Genomic DNA, 17424 nt, shown 5'->3' on the forward strand with positions numbered 1-17424 from the left:
AACATTTTTACTATTTTATCATTAAAAAAAAAAGAAAAACCCTAGTTCATAAACCCACAACTTGACTTCATATTTTACCACATTTTCTTTATTTTTTTCTTTACTCTGATGTAAACTAATCGTCAACTCGTTTACATGAAAAATCCTATTGTGCAACACTTTTAGTCTCACTGCTAATCTACTTTTTTTCTAAATTATTTTTAAAGTCCTAAAAAATATAGTTTATTTGAAGAAAAAATAAAATCCAGTCCATAGCCAACGATTCCACTTTTCCAGTGTAAACACAAAAATGAATGAGGGCACATTATTGTATTGTTCAGCTTTCATTTTGTGTTCAGCCTTTGGTCAACGATAGTCATCACTGTTTTATCATCAGGGGTTGGTGCTTCAGAGGTCTGAGAACTGAAGCTCCTCTGACGACCTCAAGGCGAAAATATGTTCATCTTCTGTTCAACTCATAAACTCCTCTCCTTGTGGGTCATTATCCCTCTACCGACGTCGGTACAGGATGTCCCAGGTGTCCCTCCATTTCAGTCCTTGCAGCTGATGGGCTGACAGTTCAGGGCTTCCATAGGTTAGGGGACAGAAGGTACGGTAGGTCAGGAAGATGGACAGCAACACAGCCAATGCACCCACACACAACGCACGCTGGTGTGTCAAACTGCTGCAGATGCAAACAGAAACCAATATGAACAAAACTTTTTAGGTAAAAACAGAAAACATGTCACATTTTCATGAAAATTCAACAGTGAGATCTAAAGCCTGACAAAGTGAGCTTCTATGTCTAACAGGCCCTTTCACACCAACATAAAGCAGGTACAAGTTCCATCCGTATCTTTCTGAACACACCTCTGATGAGGTGTAAGGAAAATAGTGCAAAGTGTGTGTTCAATGCCCTAGTGCTGTGCTAGCCCAAAATCAAATCCAGTTTGGGATGTTGTATAAATGATGGTCCTTGGATGTGCACATTTTAGCTGTTGCTTGTTTCACAGTGCAAAGTAACTATTCAACTACACTGCTTAAAAATAAATAAATAAATAAAACGAATCAGCTCTCGAAAAAAAAAAAAAAAAAAAAAAAAAAAAAAATATATCACACTGGATAATTACAGCGGTCCCTCGTTTATCGCGGGATTTACGTTCCAAAAATAACCTGCGGTGAAATCCGCGAAGTAGCCAACTTTATTTTTTACAGTTATTATAGATGTTTTAAGGCTGTAAAACCCCTCACTACACACTTTTCTCAGACAGGCATGAACATTTTCACACTTTTATGTCTTGTTTAAACACCCTCAAAGTTCAAACCTTCATAGAAAAATAAGTCCAGTATTATAGAATGAAACCAAAGGCATCCGCAGGTGGCTTTGATGGTACAAAACGTTTCATCGACATTGTTGTGTTTGATTGACTGTAGACCATTGTCAATCAGGACCCAGAAGACAATGCGCTGTTCAAAAAAAAAAAAAAAAAAAAAAAAAAAAAAAAAAAAAAAACCCAAACAAACAAAAAAAACCATGGAAAATTGCACCCAAAAAAATCCGCGAAACAGCGAGGCTGCAAAAGGTGAACCGCGTTATGGCGAGGGACCACTGTATACTGATACTAGACCAGGTTTGTGTTGAATGCCACATCAATTGATGGAAATGAAAATTATCAATCTACAAAGGACTAAATTCAAAGACATCTTGAGAATCAAAGTGAAAAAAAAAAACTGATGATGTTGGATAAGCCATTTTGCTGAAATTTAACTGCAGTAACATAAAATGGTACTAAGTAGTTTGCATGGCTCCACATGCTTGAATGCAGGTATGACGATGGATGGTGTTCTGTCCTCCTCCCAGATCTTGATTGAGCTCCTGAACCTGGCAGCATTGGATGGACTGAAACATAATGTCCCTGAGGTGTTCTGTTGGACTTAGGTAAAGCTAAATCTAATTGTGGGAACTAGTCAATGGTATCAATTCCTTCATCTTTCAGGAACTGGCTGCATACTCTTGCTATGTGAGACCAGGGATTGTCGTGTACAAAACCCTGAGGTGACCCACTGCAATTGGTCCAAGGATTTCATCCTGATATGGCAGTCTGGGTGCTGTTGCCTAGCCTGTAGAGGTTTGTGCGTCTCTCCATGAATATGCCACCCAGACCATCACTGATCCAAACCAATCACCAAACCGGTCATGCTTAACAATGTTACAGGCAGCATAACATTCTCCATGGCGTTGTCACACTCTTTCTTGCCTGTGACATGTGCTCAAGGTGAACCTCTTCTCATCTATGAAAAGCACAGGGTGCCAGTGGTAGACTTGACAATTCTGGTATTCTATGGCAACTGCCAATCAGGCTCTACAGTCCCAGGCAGTGAGCACAGGACCCACTGGAGCACATGGGTGGTCTTAAAGGCCTGTTTCTGTTTTTGTCTAGTCAGAGACATTCACACCAGTGGCATGCTGGAAGTCATTTTGTAGCTCTACCACTACTCATCCTATTTCTTCCTGCACAAAGGAGCAGATACCGCTGCCACGGATGGCTGTCCTGCTCTTATTAGCCTCTATTCCACTAGTACTTACTCGGATCTGCTTGGCTCGATTTGGTTTTTAGAGTTTTTAGGGTTTTCCATTACCAGGTACATTTATAGTAACTAATTAGCCAGGGTTCCAAGCAATTTGAGTCAAGATGAAAATGTGATGTCAGCAAGCTTCAGGCCACTGATTGGCCAGGGAGTGATGCCATTGGATGAGTCATGATAGCGACTTCTTCACAAGAATCGAAACCACCTTTTTTGAAAGCTGGCAAAAAGGGATATGGTTGCACATAAAATTTTGAGGTTTTCACAAGAATCTCATACAAATATTTCACACTAGAGCCTTGTTAGGAAATTTAACACAGTGGAAGTGGATCATCCTACTAAAATACAACCAACTTCTACTTAAGACAAAGCCAGTAACTTTCAGCAGCTGTGGTAGAAAATGTCAATCATCATAAGACAAAACAGGCAGTGGTTCTGTAGGTGAATGAGAAAATGGCAATATTAATCCTAGCTTAGTGAAAGCCCCATTTACAAAGTCCTAAAAACCACTCGCTGATTCCCCTGGCAACTTCTAAGCAACCACTAAATAACAAAAAATTTAATTTCCTTATGCTGGGTTGCATTAGGTCATCTTACCCAATGACTGGTAGTTACCAGTGACTACCACACTAACACGATTAAGGTGAAAATTTAAATTTAAATCAGGAAAAAGAAGGGTAGCTCACAAGGGGAGATGCTGCTGAAGCTGATGAGCGTACCTGAGCAGGTGAGTGTGTGCGTGCTCCAACAGAGCTGGACTTAGTAGGTACAAGTAGCAGAGTGCAGGCAGGTAGTGATACAGGAAAAGAGTTTTGTCCATAAGCAGGAAGGGAACAAAGTTCACCAACCAGCCGCCAACGCACACACATCCCAGACACACAAACTGGTCCCACACACCTGAAAAAACACACACATTTAGTAAGAAATGGTACCATAACCCAAACAGACAGCTGAGGTTGGACTCAGTTTCTGATGCAAATATGTCAGGGCGGACCATCTTTCTGTAACTGTATTTGTGCTCTGACTCTTCCTGTTTTACTGTCAGAACTCAGTGTGTCTCTACATACCATCAGGTACATCTTTCAAGCCCCGCCTCCTCCTCAACAAGTAGACAACTGCCAGCAGCTGATAGGCCAGCAGGCTGAGATTGGCCACGCCCCATGACACCGGGTTACCAATCAGATGGATCTGAGCCTGAAACAGAAAAAGTGGATTACAGGGCTAAACAGGACAAAGCGTGTGTGTTACTCTGCATGTGTGTGTGTGTGTCATGTTTTTACATTGGTGGAGGAGTGCAGCCAGTATGCAATGTTGGTCTCCATGGTGATCCACTCTAATGGGGAGGAACTGTATTTGTGCTCTGACTCTTCCTGTTTTACTGTCAGCATCTTCCACTGCCAAGATATCAGATTTGGGTTTTTTTCTTAATTTTACTCCTTCCTGTTTCTTTACTAGTGTCACAGGAATAAATCTGATTGGACAGTGAGTGTTGAATTAATGTTCATACCTGCAGTTCAACAAATTTTGCCCAGAAAGAAATTTTTCTATCAACGTCGATATGAGTTGGAGAGTGAAGCTCTGCCTCCCGTTCCTTCTGCTCCTGACCTGGACAAGATTGACAGTGTGCGTTGTGACCTCACTAAAGTAACATTGCAAAGCTACTGAGTGATAATAGTGAAGGAAGGAGGAGGTCAAGAGGAGGAGGAGGTGGTTAGGGGCCATACTGGTTCCATAGCGGTGCTCCTCCACTGTCCATTCCAAACTGCTACTGTGAGCTTTGAACAGTTTGTCTGCTACAACCTCCAACTGACGGAAACCCCAGTCTGGAAGGGGCACACCACTAAGCTGCATACGCAAACACACAGACACACACAAACAGGCTGTAATAACTTCATATTATCTGGACATTCAGCTGAGACATATTCTGTCTGCACCTTGAGGACAGCTGAAGTGTTGACATGAACGAGTCGGACTTCAGATAGGATGGTCTTCCACACCTCTGACTCTGCCTCCCTGTTTGAAATGTCCTGATCACACAAACACACCAACAAACAGCAGGCTCAGTAAAAAGCATTCCAGCCACTGATTAGTGTAAAAGTAAGAGGGGTTTCCATGTTTGAGTGGCTCCTGTAGGTGTAACATGGCCCCGTACTCTTGTGCATATCCTATGTACAAAATATTCTCATGAGTAGATAATTTCGGCTAATTCATCCATCCTTTAGTTGACAATCTTCCAACTTATCTCACGATTTTGAAATTGTTTTACCAGCTAAAGTTACTAATTAACCATTAATGTAGCATAACTAAGTTACAGCAAGCTAGCTAATCTAAACTGTAATCTGTAATATTTCACTAACTTATAGTAATGTTTTGGCTTATGCTAGCTGGCTCACAGAGTCTGAGCCTGTCCATGTACTGCATACAAATGCGAGCAAAAGAATGCTAACTGCAGTTCAATTAATGGCCATAGGAGTCATTGACAACAATCTTTTTCTGGAAGTTATCCCATACTCATTTAATTAAATATGTGGGTGCACTCCTGTTAATTTAGACAGAGATCAGAGATCATATGCAGCACAAACTGTACTCACCACCCTCCACAGGTTCTGTGCCGGCATAGACACATTGAAGTCTATGTATCCAGAGACTTCCTGAGTGTGAGGGCTCATGGGAGCTGCTACGTCATGACTGAAACACATCCATTGTAACACTGAAATAAACCAGCTGATGGTAAACAGGCAGGGACACACAGAGCTGATGGAGAGGGGTTGACTACAACCCACAGAGGGCTATTTATTCAGTACAGAACTTCAAAGTACTTTCCTGACCTAACCATTTATTTCCAAAGTAAAACTTGAGTTTAGTAACTTTTCCATTTACCCATTGCCTCTAAACATTTCAAGTTATGAGCTCCAGAGTTACTGAGACAACAGAGCCCTCAAAAATCAGGACATATCCTGAGTTGTTTACCTGTTAAGAAAACGTGACGTCATCCCATGAACCAGCTGGATGACATCACCGTGACGGACAGGTCGAGGAGGAGTGTCGACCACCAGCTGCTGCCTGATAGAGATACAGACAGTAGTTACACATGGGCCACGTCTCCATGTATAGCACTTGAAGAGAAATGTGATCTACCTGCCCGGATCTTTGATGATCCACCAGTTGTTGACATCTTTGAAGGGATAACAGGTGACCTGCTGCTGGTGAGAGCTGCCCCGCCCATTGTCATACCTGAACAAAAACAGGAAACATCATTAAATAAATCATGAAGTTGAACTGTAACTGGGATGCTTTTTTAAGCAGGTGTTTAGCTGCTGTGTTGGAAGCACCTGATTGGATAGTTGACTTTGTGAGAATGGAGCCAGCAGGGGATTGGCTGGGAGACAGAGCTTCTCAAAGTCACCTGACTCCCATAAGCAACTTCTAGAGGCTGACCCCGAGTGATCCTGGAGAGACCGCCCTACAACACAAAAATCAATCAACCACAGCTCCAGAATGTGATATTCCACTCTTTATACACCCCTTTGCATTTAATCATTAGTTATTATTAATGTCTGGCTCTCTTCTACAGTGTTCCTTCTATTTTGTTTACCTTTCCTCACCCCCAACCCGTCACAGGAGATATGAGCCTCTCCCGCAGCTTAGTTCTGCTGGAGATTTCTTCCTGTTAAAAGGAAGTTTTTCCTTCCCTCTGTTGCCAAGTGCTTGCTCATAGGAGGTCATATGATTCTTGTGGTTGATCTAAAATACCAAATCCAATTTTGTAATATGATTATGAATGATATGATTCTTTATGATAGTACCAAGTGGAAGCACGTAGAGGTTACAGAGTAATCAAGATCAAGGACAGACACTTGTGGAAGCCCTGAGTGAATTTTTACAGATCTAAAGCTACCAACTGAAATATTAAAAACTTCCAGTTTTTATAAACTTGAGCCAATCAAGATCCGGAGCGGACTGAATCACAAATCCTTTGAATTAAAATGTCAGCGTCAAAGGCAACAGTGAGATCGGGAAGGACAAAGACTGAAACTTTCTGTTAATTAATGCGGATCTTCAGGTCACTGATAACCTTAGTAAGACCTGCTTCTGTGCTGTGATTGGTTCTGAAAACTGCTGGGTATTTATCGTAAATACAGTGAGATCAAAGATTTTGCTTCACTTGTTGGTAAAGAAATATTTCAAAACTTTCAGGTCTATAATTACTAAGTGTAGCTGACAGTATTTACCTGCAGGCTGGCCTGGAAGGCAGAACTCATCAGCTGATCATGTGGTCCGCTGCGGTTCAGGAAACTCAGGTGAACGTAGAACCAGAACACATAGAGCAAGACTGGAACCACCACCAGACACAGAACTCTATGTACACATTGGACACACACATTCCTCTGCACAAAGACATGCATGCAGAATCATTACGTTCTTAGAATCACATTTTTTCATATCATAAACAAATTGTATATAAAAGATGGAAATACTATAACACCAAAGAAAATACATAAATAAATGAAACACTCAGGCAATGCTGTTATTTTTACATAGTGCTAAACTCATATTATTAAAACATTGCAGACAAATACTTTTACCCACGTAATGTACTTACACCCTGCCTCACTATCCCATAAATACAGTCTAATTCCTAAGGAAAACACTGCACCGGGTTGGAAAGTGCCCTTTTTGAAGCCTTTACATTTACAGAGAAGACCCTGCTTTATCTTAACTGTATTGGAAACACTGCAGTTTCACAAAACCATGACCTTGTGGTACTCAAGATGACATGAAACTAGCAAATTAGTCCATAAAACACAACAAAAACAGTTACTGAGAAAGGATTCTGTAGACCTGGGAACCATTTTCCGAAAGACACATGACATGGAGTATTCTTGAAAGTACCAGCAGTCATAGCTGCAAAAGTAGGGTTTGCCAGCTAAATGCTGGATATGATACAATCAGGAAGTCTAGACTCACATGACTGATAGTTTTGTCTCCAATAAGCTTCCAGGTGTGCAGAGAGGCCACGACCAGCAGCAGCAGATACGAGAACAGACCCATGTACTTCACCCTGACACCAATCACAATTTCACATTAACATCTGCATTTTAGACAACAACACAGGCTAGAGAGTAGGGCTGCCACAAACGATTATTTTGATAGTCGACTAGTCACCGATTATTTTTGCGATTAGTCGACTAATCAGATCATGCATCCATTGGATGTAAAACGTACAGCTTATTTCACCAGCATGCATCTGCTCTTAAATAACTATCATTAGCTTACAGCTTTAAGTGTTTAAGGTATGTGCTAACTAAAATTAAAGACAAGATGATACGTTTATTAAATTTTAATGACATTTGTAGTTTGTTTGGTGGAGTTTAAAAAACTCAGCCGTCTGCTCCTTGCTATCTAAAATATAACAGGGCACCGGAGTACTTTCTCGAGCATCTCACACTTCTGATAATCAGTTGTCTGCTTGATGTTTATTCAGCTGTGTAAAAACTATAACTTTAATCTCAGCCAACCCGATTTACTCAGGAACAAATAAAATACTAAAAAAAGCCAAACAATATCATTTTTAAGTTATCTAAATGACTTATATATCGTGTTTAACCTGAGTAGCGAAAGACGGCGGTGGGTTTGAAAACGATTTGCCGGGAGTCCGGTGTTCTCACCGGCTCTAGTGAGCCGTCAACCCCGGCTAGCTATCGAGCTATGTCAGACGTCTCAGAAAACGTCGGAGCGCTTTTGAAAATATGTGGTGTCTTGATAAACTGAGCAGATATTTGAGGTTTACACAGCTACATTCTCGCCTGAAAATATGTTAAACGTTTATCTTGTAACCCAGAAAGAATAATAAGAGCGATATTAAAACTAACTAGCTGCCGCCATTGTTGAAAACTGAGCAGGGCCGCGCTATGAATTCTGGGACACAGCTTCTTCTTCTTCGGGGTTTAACGGCAGCTGGCATCCTTGTACATGCAGTGCTGCCATCTTCTGTTTCAGTCCGTCATTACACCCTTAAATCCTACTTACTCCTGCGTCTTTTGGGATCTTGAAAAGCTTCAAACGACGCGTCGACTATTAAATTAGTCGTCGACGATTTTAATAGTCGACGTAATCGTGACTAGTCGACTAATCGTGGCAGCCCTACTAGAGAGCAACAGGCCTTAAATCAGTTTCTCACCCTACAACTGCACCGCAGGAGACACCAGAGAGAATCAGCCAAATGTATCTGGACCACGAGCTGAGGAGAGAGTAACTATATAACGTCAGAGCAGAGACAGGGTCAGTTGTATTAACATTGGACTAATTTAAAATAACAGTTGCTTCAAGTTGCTTTACACTGTAAGGTAGCACTTGGCGAGAGTAGGGATTAAGAACTTCCTTTTAACAGGAAGAAACCTCCAGCAGCTACTTGCCTATGTTTGACAGTAGAGGGGGTGGGGGGGTGAAGAAAAGAGGGGCATAGAGTGAACACTTTATACTGCACAAAAGCAGCTCTCCATATTAACAGCAACAGCTGAACATGTGAAAATACAAGTTTCAAAAAGATACTTAAAGAATGGAAAATTTAAGCACCAATTGCTAGTCTTGGTAGCCAGGGATCAGTCCGCCAGGGCCTGCGCACCTGGCTGCAGCCCGACAACATTGCACCTGACCCCTACAGCACTTCCTGTGGGTGGTAGGCCTACAGGAGGATGGGCCCATGTCCTTTTTTCGGGCTATGCCCAGCCAGGTCCCATGAACTAAAGCCTTGCCACCAGACGTTTGCCCTCAGGCACCCTCCCCGGGCCTGGCTCCAGGGTGGGGCCCCGGTAACCCTATCCCAGGCAGGGATAGTGAGAACTGTTCTCTTGATTGTATACTTATAGGGTTCTTTTGAGTCGCTCTTTGTCTGGTGGAAAAAGCCCCCTGATAATATAGCCCCTAGGATCCCTATGACACACAAACCCATCCACCACAATAAGGTAGCGATTCATGGAGGGTTAACTCGCTAAAAAGCGGTGCTTTACCTGCACTGTGTATAGTGCGGGTGGAGCGCTGCTGACTTCGACTGAGAACATTGTTGGGCAGTGAAAATAATACTTCGAGGACCTCCTTAATCCCACTGGTACGTCTTCCGTGGAGGAAGCAGAGTCTGGGGACAAGAGGGACGACTTGTCCATGTCTGGGGGTGAGGTCATTGAAGCAGTTAAACAACTCCTTGGTGGCAGGGCCCCTTGGGTGGATGACTATTGCCCTGATTTTGGGAAGGCTCTGGATGTTGTAGGGCTGTCTTGGTTGAAATGCCTCTACAATGTTGCGTGGAGATGAGGGGCAGTACCTCCGGATTGGCAGACCAGGGTGGTGGTTTCCATTTTTAAGAAAGAGGACCAGAGGGTGTGTTCCAACTCTAGGGGAATCTCACTCCTCAGCCTCCCTGGGAAAGTCTACGCCAGGGTGTTGGAAAGGAGAGTCCATCCGTTCGTTAAACCTCGGATACAGGAGAAACAATGCGGTTTTCTTCCTGGTCGTGGAACACTGGACCAGTTCTTTACCCTCTCAAAGATACTTGAGGGTGCTTGGGAGTCTACAATGTCCAGTCTACATGTGTTTTGTGCACTTGGAGAAGGCATTCGACCATGTCCCTTGGAGTGTTCTGTGGGGGGTACTCCGGGAGTATGGGGTGTCTGGCCCATTGCTATGAGCATTTGATCCTTTGCAAGAAGCTTGGTCCGCATAGCCGCCAATAAGTCGGATTTCTGGTGGGTGATGGACTCTGCCTGGGCGTCCCTTTGTCAACGATTCTTTTCGTTAATTTCATTAACAGAACTGTCTCACTGGGAGGAGGCCCCGGGGCAGACCCAGGGCACCATGGACAGATTATATCTCTCGGCTGGCCTGGGAACGCCTTGGTGTTCCCCCAGACAAGCTGGAAGAGGTGGCCAGGGATAGGGAGGTCTGGGGTTCTCTGATTAGGCTGCTGCCCCAGCATCCAAGCCGCGGATATGTGGAAGAAGAAGGATGGATGCAAATTTTAAGTAGGATTAGTCCAGACTAAAGAGGCTGGTTTATGTGTATGTCCTACAGAAATGTCGGAGTAATTTAATATAACATGGCTAACTGTTGGATTTATTCTGCTAACAGCTTATCTGTGAAGTTTGTGTTCCAGTTTTGGTGAGTGAAATTGTAGTATTTTATTTGCACTAAATAGCAGACATGTGTATATGTGTGATACATTTATTTCTACTGTATCTAAAACTACACAAAGTATAATTAATCCTTTGGTTTGAGAAAATCTGTTTTTAAGTTTCATTTTGGCTTTTGTGCTGTTTTTGGAAGCCAGAAATGACAACTAGACAGGAGAGTTATCACCTAGAAATGTTTTTTCTACAAGGCTGTTGATGTGGTTTTTTAATGCTGTGAAGTCAAACACTACAAAAATGAAGTCTGATTCTCCTTTAGAACATACATGAGGAACTGCAGCTTTTGGCGCCGAGTTAACCAAACTTGCTAGCATTAGCTGACAATTTAGCGCTCCACTTACTAGTAAAAATAAGAAGGTGGCCACCATAACACTATAACTGAGGGCTTCAAAACAAACCAGTGGGCAATATCACAGTGGCTACAGCCATCTTTCATTTACAGTCTACACTTTCTACACATGAGAAGAGAAATCTGAGACTAACCTGCTGGGCGCATTGTGGAAGCGCAGGTATGAGAAGAAAGCCAGGAGCACGAAGAAGATGAGGACAGACTCAAGTAACATGAAACGTGATTGGACAATCAGAGAGTTCTCTGGAACAGCAAAGATTCAAAGTCAGACTTGACTGAAAAGAGCAACCCAGCTGCATATTCGGAAAGCATCACTTCACTGATTTAAAAGCAGCAGCTAAAAGTCTTTTCAGCAGGAAGCCGTTAACTCTTACTCAGCATGGACGCACTCACCCAGCAGCAACAGCACTGCAGCTCCCAGAGCAGACAGGTGGGAGAACTTCAACTCTAGAGTCAACAAGTAGACCAGAGGAACACAGAGAGCTCCACAAAGGGCTGGCAGAAGCCTCAGACTCCACACATTCACGGTGGTAGGATACTCTGCAAAAAAAACCAAACACACACTACTTTTAAACAGACCAAAACCAAGTTAGACAGGAGAAAATATAGAAACTGGTTTAAAAAACAAAAAAAACAAAAAAACAAAGGTACACGCTGGTTTATACAGATTAACAAATTTTCCAGTTTAACCTCTAACTGGATGAAACCATTTTTGGGGATTTGTACCTGCTCCAATTCTGTTCCACACAAAGTTCCCATCAAAACCTCCCAGGTACGCTGAAACAGCAAAAGAAGAAGCACATGTTGGAGCAAAGTATAAATATAGCTGTACACTCACATAGGGCTATGTTGGTATTTTAATAACCCACCTCCAAAGGCCAGGATCATGTGACCGAGAGGTGGTCCGCTGTCATCAATGAAGAAAACCCTCTTCATGTAGAGAGACACGAACTGTCCATAATACACCTCATCAAACCTGCACAACAGTAAAGATGTAAAAATCAGTTAATAACAGAATGAAGCTTGGTGCGCAAGTTTGTATGTGGGTGTACAGGATGTTCAAGTGTTTGAAACAGACGCACTCACACCACAGCATTGGGATAACTGAGATGGCTCAGCCTGGTCCAGAAGGCCAGCAAGGAGACCAGCACCAGGAGCAGGTCTACCTGGGCTGTCACCACCAGGGGGAGCTGTAGCATCTCTGACACCCAGCTGTGACTGTAAAATAGGGACATAACCTCTAATTAATAGTAATTAATTAAAAAAACAAAACAAAAACAAAACCTCTTCTTCACATCATTGAAATTGACTTCTGTATTGTTCTTGTGCTATCTGCTCTTTCTGGAGGAAGGTACAACACCCTGTCTGAGGTAAGAACAGGAAGTTTCAGTCAGTTTTGGTGAGTGACATTAGAGGACTATTAGTCAGTTACTTAAAACAGATGCGTCTGCTGTATCCGTACAGTTTATGGAGGAAGCCCTTGCTATCTAGAGCTACTACAGAGAGACAGACAACCAGTTTCACTCACACTTACGGCCAACTGCCAACACAGCAAACTCCACAACCTACTAGTGGAGCAGCAGGTCTGAGGCAATAGTACTACCCACCACACCACCAAGCTGTGCTCGTACTGCACAGCTAGAAAGTATTCACAGGGCTTCACTTGTTCCAGATTTTGCCATGTTACAGCCTTACTCCAAAATGGATTAAATTGATTTCTCACTTCAAAACTATTCAGACAATAACTGATAATGTAAACGTGAAAAAAGCTTGCTTGAAATTACAGCAAATTCCTTTGAAAACATTAAAAACCAAAATATAACATGTACATAAGTATTCACAGCTTTTGCCATGACTCTCAAAACTGAGCTCAGGTGCATCCTGCTTTCACGGATCATCTGTCAGTTACTAAAACTTGATTGGGGTCCACCTGTGGTAAATTCAGTTGATTGGACATGATTTGGAAAGGCACACATGTCAGAGCACAATCTAAGCCGGGGGTGTCGAACTCCAGGCCTCGAGGGCCGGTGTCCTGCAGGTTTTAGATCTCACCCTGTTTCAACACACCTGAATCAAATGATTAGTTCATTACCAGGCCTCTGGAGAACTTTAAGACATGTTGAGGAGGTAATTTAGCCATTTAAATCAGCTGCGTTGGACCAGGGACACATCTAAAACCTGCAGGAGACCGGCCCCCGAGGCCTGGAGTTCGACACCTGTGATCTAAGCCATGAAGTCCAAGGTGCATCGTGGTACAGATCTGGAAAGGATACTGAAAGAAAAAAAAAAAATAAATAAATAAATTCTGCAGCATTGAAGATCCCAATGAGCACAGTGACCTCCATCAACCTTGAAAGGAAGAACTTTGGAACCACCAGGACTCTTTCTACAGCTTGCTGCCCAGTCATTCTGAACATTTAGAGTAGAAGGGCCTTAGTCAAGGAAGTGACCAAGACTGTGATAGTCACTCTCATAGAGCTCCAACATTGCCCTGTGGAGAGAGGAACCTTCTAAAAGATAAATCATTTCATTTCAAACAAAGTTCTCTGATCTGATGAAGCAAAGATTGAACTCTTTGGCCTAAATGCCAAGCATCACCTGGACAATACCATCTTACAGTGAAGCATAGTGGTGGCAGAATCATGCTGTGGGGATGTTTGTCAACAGTAGGAACTGGGAGATGAGTCAGGGTTGGGGGAATGCAGCGATATGCAGAGACATCCTTGATGATGACCTGCTCCAGAGCGCTCTGGACCTCTGACTGGGGTGAAGGTTTATCTTCTAACAGGATGACGTTTCTAAGCACAGCCAAGATAACAAAGGAGTGGCTTTGGGACCACTCTTTCTTTGAGTGGCCCAGCCAGAGCCCAGACTTGATCCCGACTGAACATTTCTGGAGAGATCTGAAAATGGATGTGCACCGACATTCCCCATCTAACCCGATGGAGCTTGAGAGGTTCTGCATAGAAAAGAGTTTCTATTATGGAGTATTGTGTGTATAATTTTGAGGGGGAAAATGAATTTACCCCATTTTGGAATAAGACTAACTTAAAAAAAAATGTGGAACAGGTGGAACCTTTCTGGATGCATTGTAGCCTTGTGATTGACAGGTGACATGTTCAGGGTGTATGCTCCCTCTTTCCCTATGACACATGGGACAGGCTTCCATTCCTGGTCGCAGGTCCAACTACTAGACTACCTAGTGTCAGTGGATAACTTAACACTCCACCTTCTTGTCCTAATTATGGGATATTTTGTGAGACTGGCTACAAAAAACCAAACATGGCAGCAAGCAAATCACAATTGTAGATTTTTTTAAAATGGCAAGTGAACAACAAATGGGTGACACCACAGTGGCTAAATCCATCTTTTATATCAAGTTTATAGCTTTAACACACAGATTAGTGTGTGGACAGTGTGGCAGTGTTCTAGTTTTTGCCTCTGTACACCCCAGCACGAAGGTCTTTCAAGGAGTACAGCAATTGCAATTTTGTTAAAAATAATTAAAGCTTATATAGAATCTGCACTTTAATCACAGCTTCGTTGCTTCACTCGTTCAGAAGAATCAGTTCATAACACATTTCCTGGATGTCCCCTTCTAAAAAAAAAAAAAAAAAAAAAAAAAAAAAAAATCACACACAGTATCCTTCAGCGTCCTGCCCCTGCTGCTGTTGCTCTGATCCAAAACAGCCTGACCTCACAGTGATGTGTTCACGTGTCTCTGAGTACGGGTAGTAAGAGACACGTAGTACAGCAGTAAACCCCCCGTTTTTCGCCCTCAGCTGCCTCTTTGTCACATTCTTTAATAAATACGTGCAGCTTCGCTTTAACTCCACGTTAGACGTTCTTCTACACATAAGAGCAGTTAGCATTAGCATATTAGTCTCTAGCTAAGAGACGCTGAAGCAGCACCTGCCTTCCTCACCCCTCGTTTTCCTCCACACCGTGTATGCTACCTGTGGCCCAACAGGTTAAGCTCATCTGTTGCCGTCCGCTTCTTGCCGCTTCTCCCGGTGTATGCTTTGAACTCAAGAGGCGTATAAACGAAGTTTTATAGCAGCGGCCGTTCGAAGCTTCCGGTGATTGATTATACTGCACTACGATCGGTCCGCTCGGAGCTCCGCTACATGGCCTGTGGTTCGCCGCTAAAGGAGCGTTAGAACGGCGTGTTTAGAAAACTAAAAGTTTTAAGAATGGGCCTTACATTTGATACTACTTTTAATACTAATAATTTCATCTGATATTCAGCCCAGTCGCAAAATTTATAAACCACACGAAAGGGAGCAGTTTCAAATGTTCATCGCAGTCAACCTTGGACTAAGTCACTCTCAGGGTGAAGGTTTACATAATTGCTATCTAATTTATAGACAGACAGATTGCCAACCAATCTGAGTATTTGTTAATTTCTCAATCTGAGTTTCTGCTTCAAATCTGTTAGGTTCTGACTCTGACAGTAAGTAGTTCAAGTGAATTTTGAATTAGAATGTTTTTATTGAAGCAGAGCTTACATTGAAATGAGGAATTTCATTGTGAGCTCTTTTTCTGTTTAATTTTCACTTTGAAGACACGAACTGACCGTGAGCGGCTGCAGACCCAGTCCTGTCTTTCAAAGGCAATGAGATTTCAAGTTCATTGCAAATAATTGAAATTATTTTGGTCATGCTCTGGTCACCAGCTACTGTTTTCCCCCGTGTGATTGTAGCTAATCTTAATTACCTCGATTTGCGCAGCATTGTAAATCACCAAAGATCCATTTTGACAAAGAGCTAGTAGACCTCAGGATAATCAAAATAAAATTTGTGAAACTTGTCGTTTTAAACAAAATGTTTTATTGTAATACAGTTTACAGAGAAACACCTGCTGTTCACCCAGTTTAAAACAAACAAAACAATCAAAACAACCTTAATTTACACAGGCATTCTTTAGAAGGTCAGTGGTTTAGTATCCTGCTGTAGCAGGAAAGGGTAGGGGGCGGGGTTTGGGGGAGGTGAAAGGGGTAAAAACAGTAACTAGTTCTCTAGTTTTGGCCTGTCCAAACACTATTTTCATTAACACAAGCATAGAGACCTTACTATGACAACTGGAATTCAATTGAAAATTGGCCTTTTTTTAAGTTTCGAGCATCACATAACATTCTCATGTTCCACATATATGTACCGTATTCACATTTTTCAAAAACAAAGAACAAACAAAATGTTATCACCGAAAGTCATTTTATACTGAATAACAGGTCCCGCCTCAGTTTCATCAGAGAAACAAGACACGTTTTCTTTTCTTCTCTGTTCTTTTTTTCCTAACACAATACTGTGGCCACAGCATGATGCCTTCAAGGACTCAACGGAAACACCGCCGTCCACAACGACATGGGATGTAGAGAGTAAAATATGTTTCCGTAGGCTTTTATTGGGGGGGAGGCTGGAGATTATAAAGTGACACTGAGATGTGTTTAGTTGCACATGGACAAACAAATGGCAAGTTAGATGGAGATATGTGACATCTGAAGAATCTGTTTTTAGACGTTCATATCAGGTGGAGACATGTACAGAGCTGTACAAGGAGTAGACTTTCTCTGATAATCCTGCTGCATTAACACTTTTCGCAAAGAGGCCCTGATCCTAAACAAGACTGCATCGTACTAAACAGTCAGAATTTTTTGTCAAATGCCAGACATGGCATGGATATGAAATAGGAAACTGTATTAATGACTATTCACAACATAATGTCCAAGCTGCGCTCACGCTTTCCCACAAATGCTGCAACACAAGAGATCGGGGTCAGAATTGAGTGAGAGGGAGAGACTCTCTTTGGTGAACCTCGTGGGGTTTGATGCAAGTCCAGTTTGTAATGTCAGTTTCTGCAGTGGCAGCATTTTTGCGCAGCCGTATCAGTGGGGGAAAGGCTGGGATGGGTCATATGGCAGATTTAGGCAGATTTGTGAGGGAACAGAAAACATCAAGGAGCATTTGTTTCATGTGAGAACAGCAGGGCTCTTGGCAGTGGCTTTGGTTGCTGCAGGGTGGGAAGGTTTGGGAGTCCAGGTGGGTCATGGGGAGTCCAGAGTAGTAGTTGTTGTTTTTGTTGGTGGTGGTGGTGAAGGTGGTATTGGTGGCGGCGGAGCTTTTCATATCGTTTATGATCGTTTCCTCCTTCCCTCCAAGTTTCTGAAGTTGGATGGCCGGATCTTCATCTCGGCGAACTCAATCGAGTGCTCATGGCCTTTCCAGTGGAACCAATTCACGCCCTGGAGAGGCAGCAGGCAAGATGTGCAAGTCAAAAACAGAGTGAAGCAGAAGGGCAGTTTCTACCAGACTCATATTATACACACTA

The 17424-nt window shown here is 42.6% G+C and overlaps 2 protein-coding genes across 9 annotated transcripts in view; both read right to left on the minus strand.

The window, feature by feature from the left end:
* Positions 1-66: 66 nt before the first annotated feature.
* Positions 67-15449, minus strand: pomt1 (protein-O-mannosyltransferase 1). Of its 6 annotated transcripts, none has more exons than XM_039620633.1 (20): positions 15023-15449; positions 12184-12315; positions 11967-12073; positions 11824-11874; positions 11491-11637; positions 11232-11340; positions 8747-8821; positions 7534-7627; positions 6798-6953; positions 5898-6028; positions 5704-5799; positions 5536-5628; positions 5157-5253; positions 4500-4592; positions 4290-4410; positions 4073-4170; positions 3846-3959; positions 3633-3759; positions 3285-3462; positions 67-661 (listed from the first exon to the last, which is right to left on the minus strand). In XM_039620633.1, the coding sequence occupies exons 1-20, from the start codon at positions 15076-15078 to the stop codon at positions 490-492; spliced, it is 2247 nt and encodes a 748-aa protein (XP_039476567.1). In that variant the 5' UTR covers positions 15079-15449; the 3' UTR covers positions 67-489. The 6 variants fall into 6 exon arrangements, with proteins under 6 accessions (XP_039476567.1, XP_039476569.1, XP_039476566.1 ...); XM_039620635.1 differs by having other exon boundaries at positions 67-664; positions 15054-15444; XM_039620632.1 differs by having other exon boundaries at positions 67-664; positions 15023-15444.
* Positions 15450-15907: 458 nt separating this feature from the next.
* Positions 15908-17424, minus strand: part of tnc (tenascin C) — a 73819-nt gene continuing 72302 nt past the window's right edge. For all 3 annotated transcript variants that reach the window (XM_039621100.1, XM_031734912.2, XM_031734913.2), the window contains one exon: positions 15908-17338. In XM_039621100.1, coding sequence (XP_039477034.1) covers positions 17228-17338 — 111 coding nt within the window. In that variant the 3' untranslated portion in view covers positions 15908-17227. The remainder of the gene's footprint in view (positions 17339-17424) is intronic.

Source organism: Oreochromis aureus, linkage group 12 (assembly GCF_013358895.1).
Source record: "Oreochromis aureus strain Israel breed Guangdong linkage group 12, ZZ_aureus, whole genome shotgun sequence".
NCBI lineage: Eukaryota > Metazoa > Chordata > Actinopteri > Cichliformes > Cichlidae > Oreochromis > Oreochromis aureus.

Coding starts and splice junctions, on each gene's coding strand:
- pomt1 (XM_039620632.1), bottom strand. CDS start 15,078: ATGAGCTTAACCTGTTGGGCCACAGGTAGCATACACGGTGTGGAGGAA. Junction 6,029..6,797: donor CCTTCCAGGCCAGCCTGCAG/GTAAATACTGTC, acceptor TTTGTGTTGTAG/GGCGGTCTCTCCAGGATCAC. Junction 5,800..5,897: donor AAAGTCAACTATCCAATCAG/GTGCTTCCAACA, acceptor GTTTTTGTTCAG/GTATGACAATGGGCGGGGCA.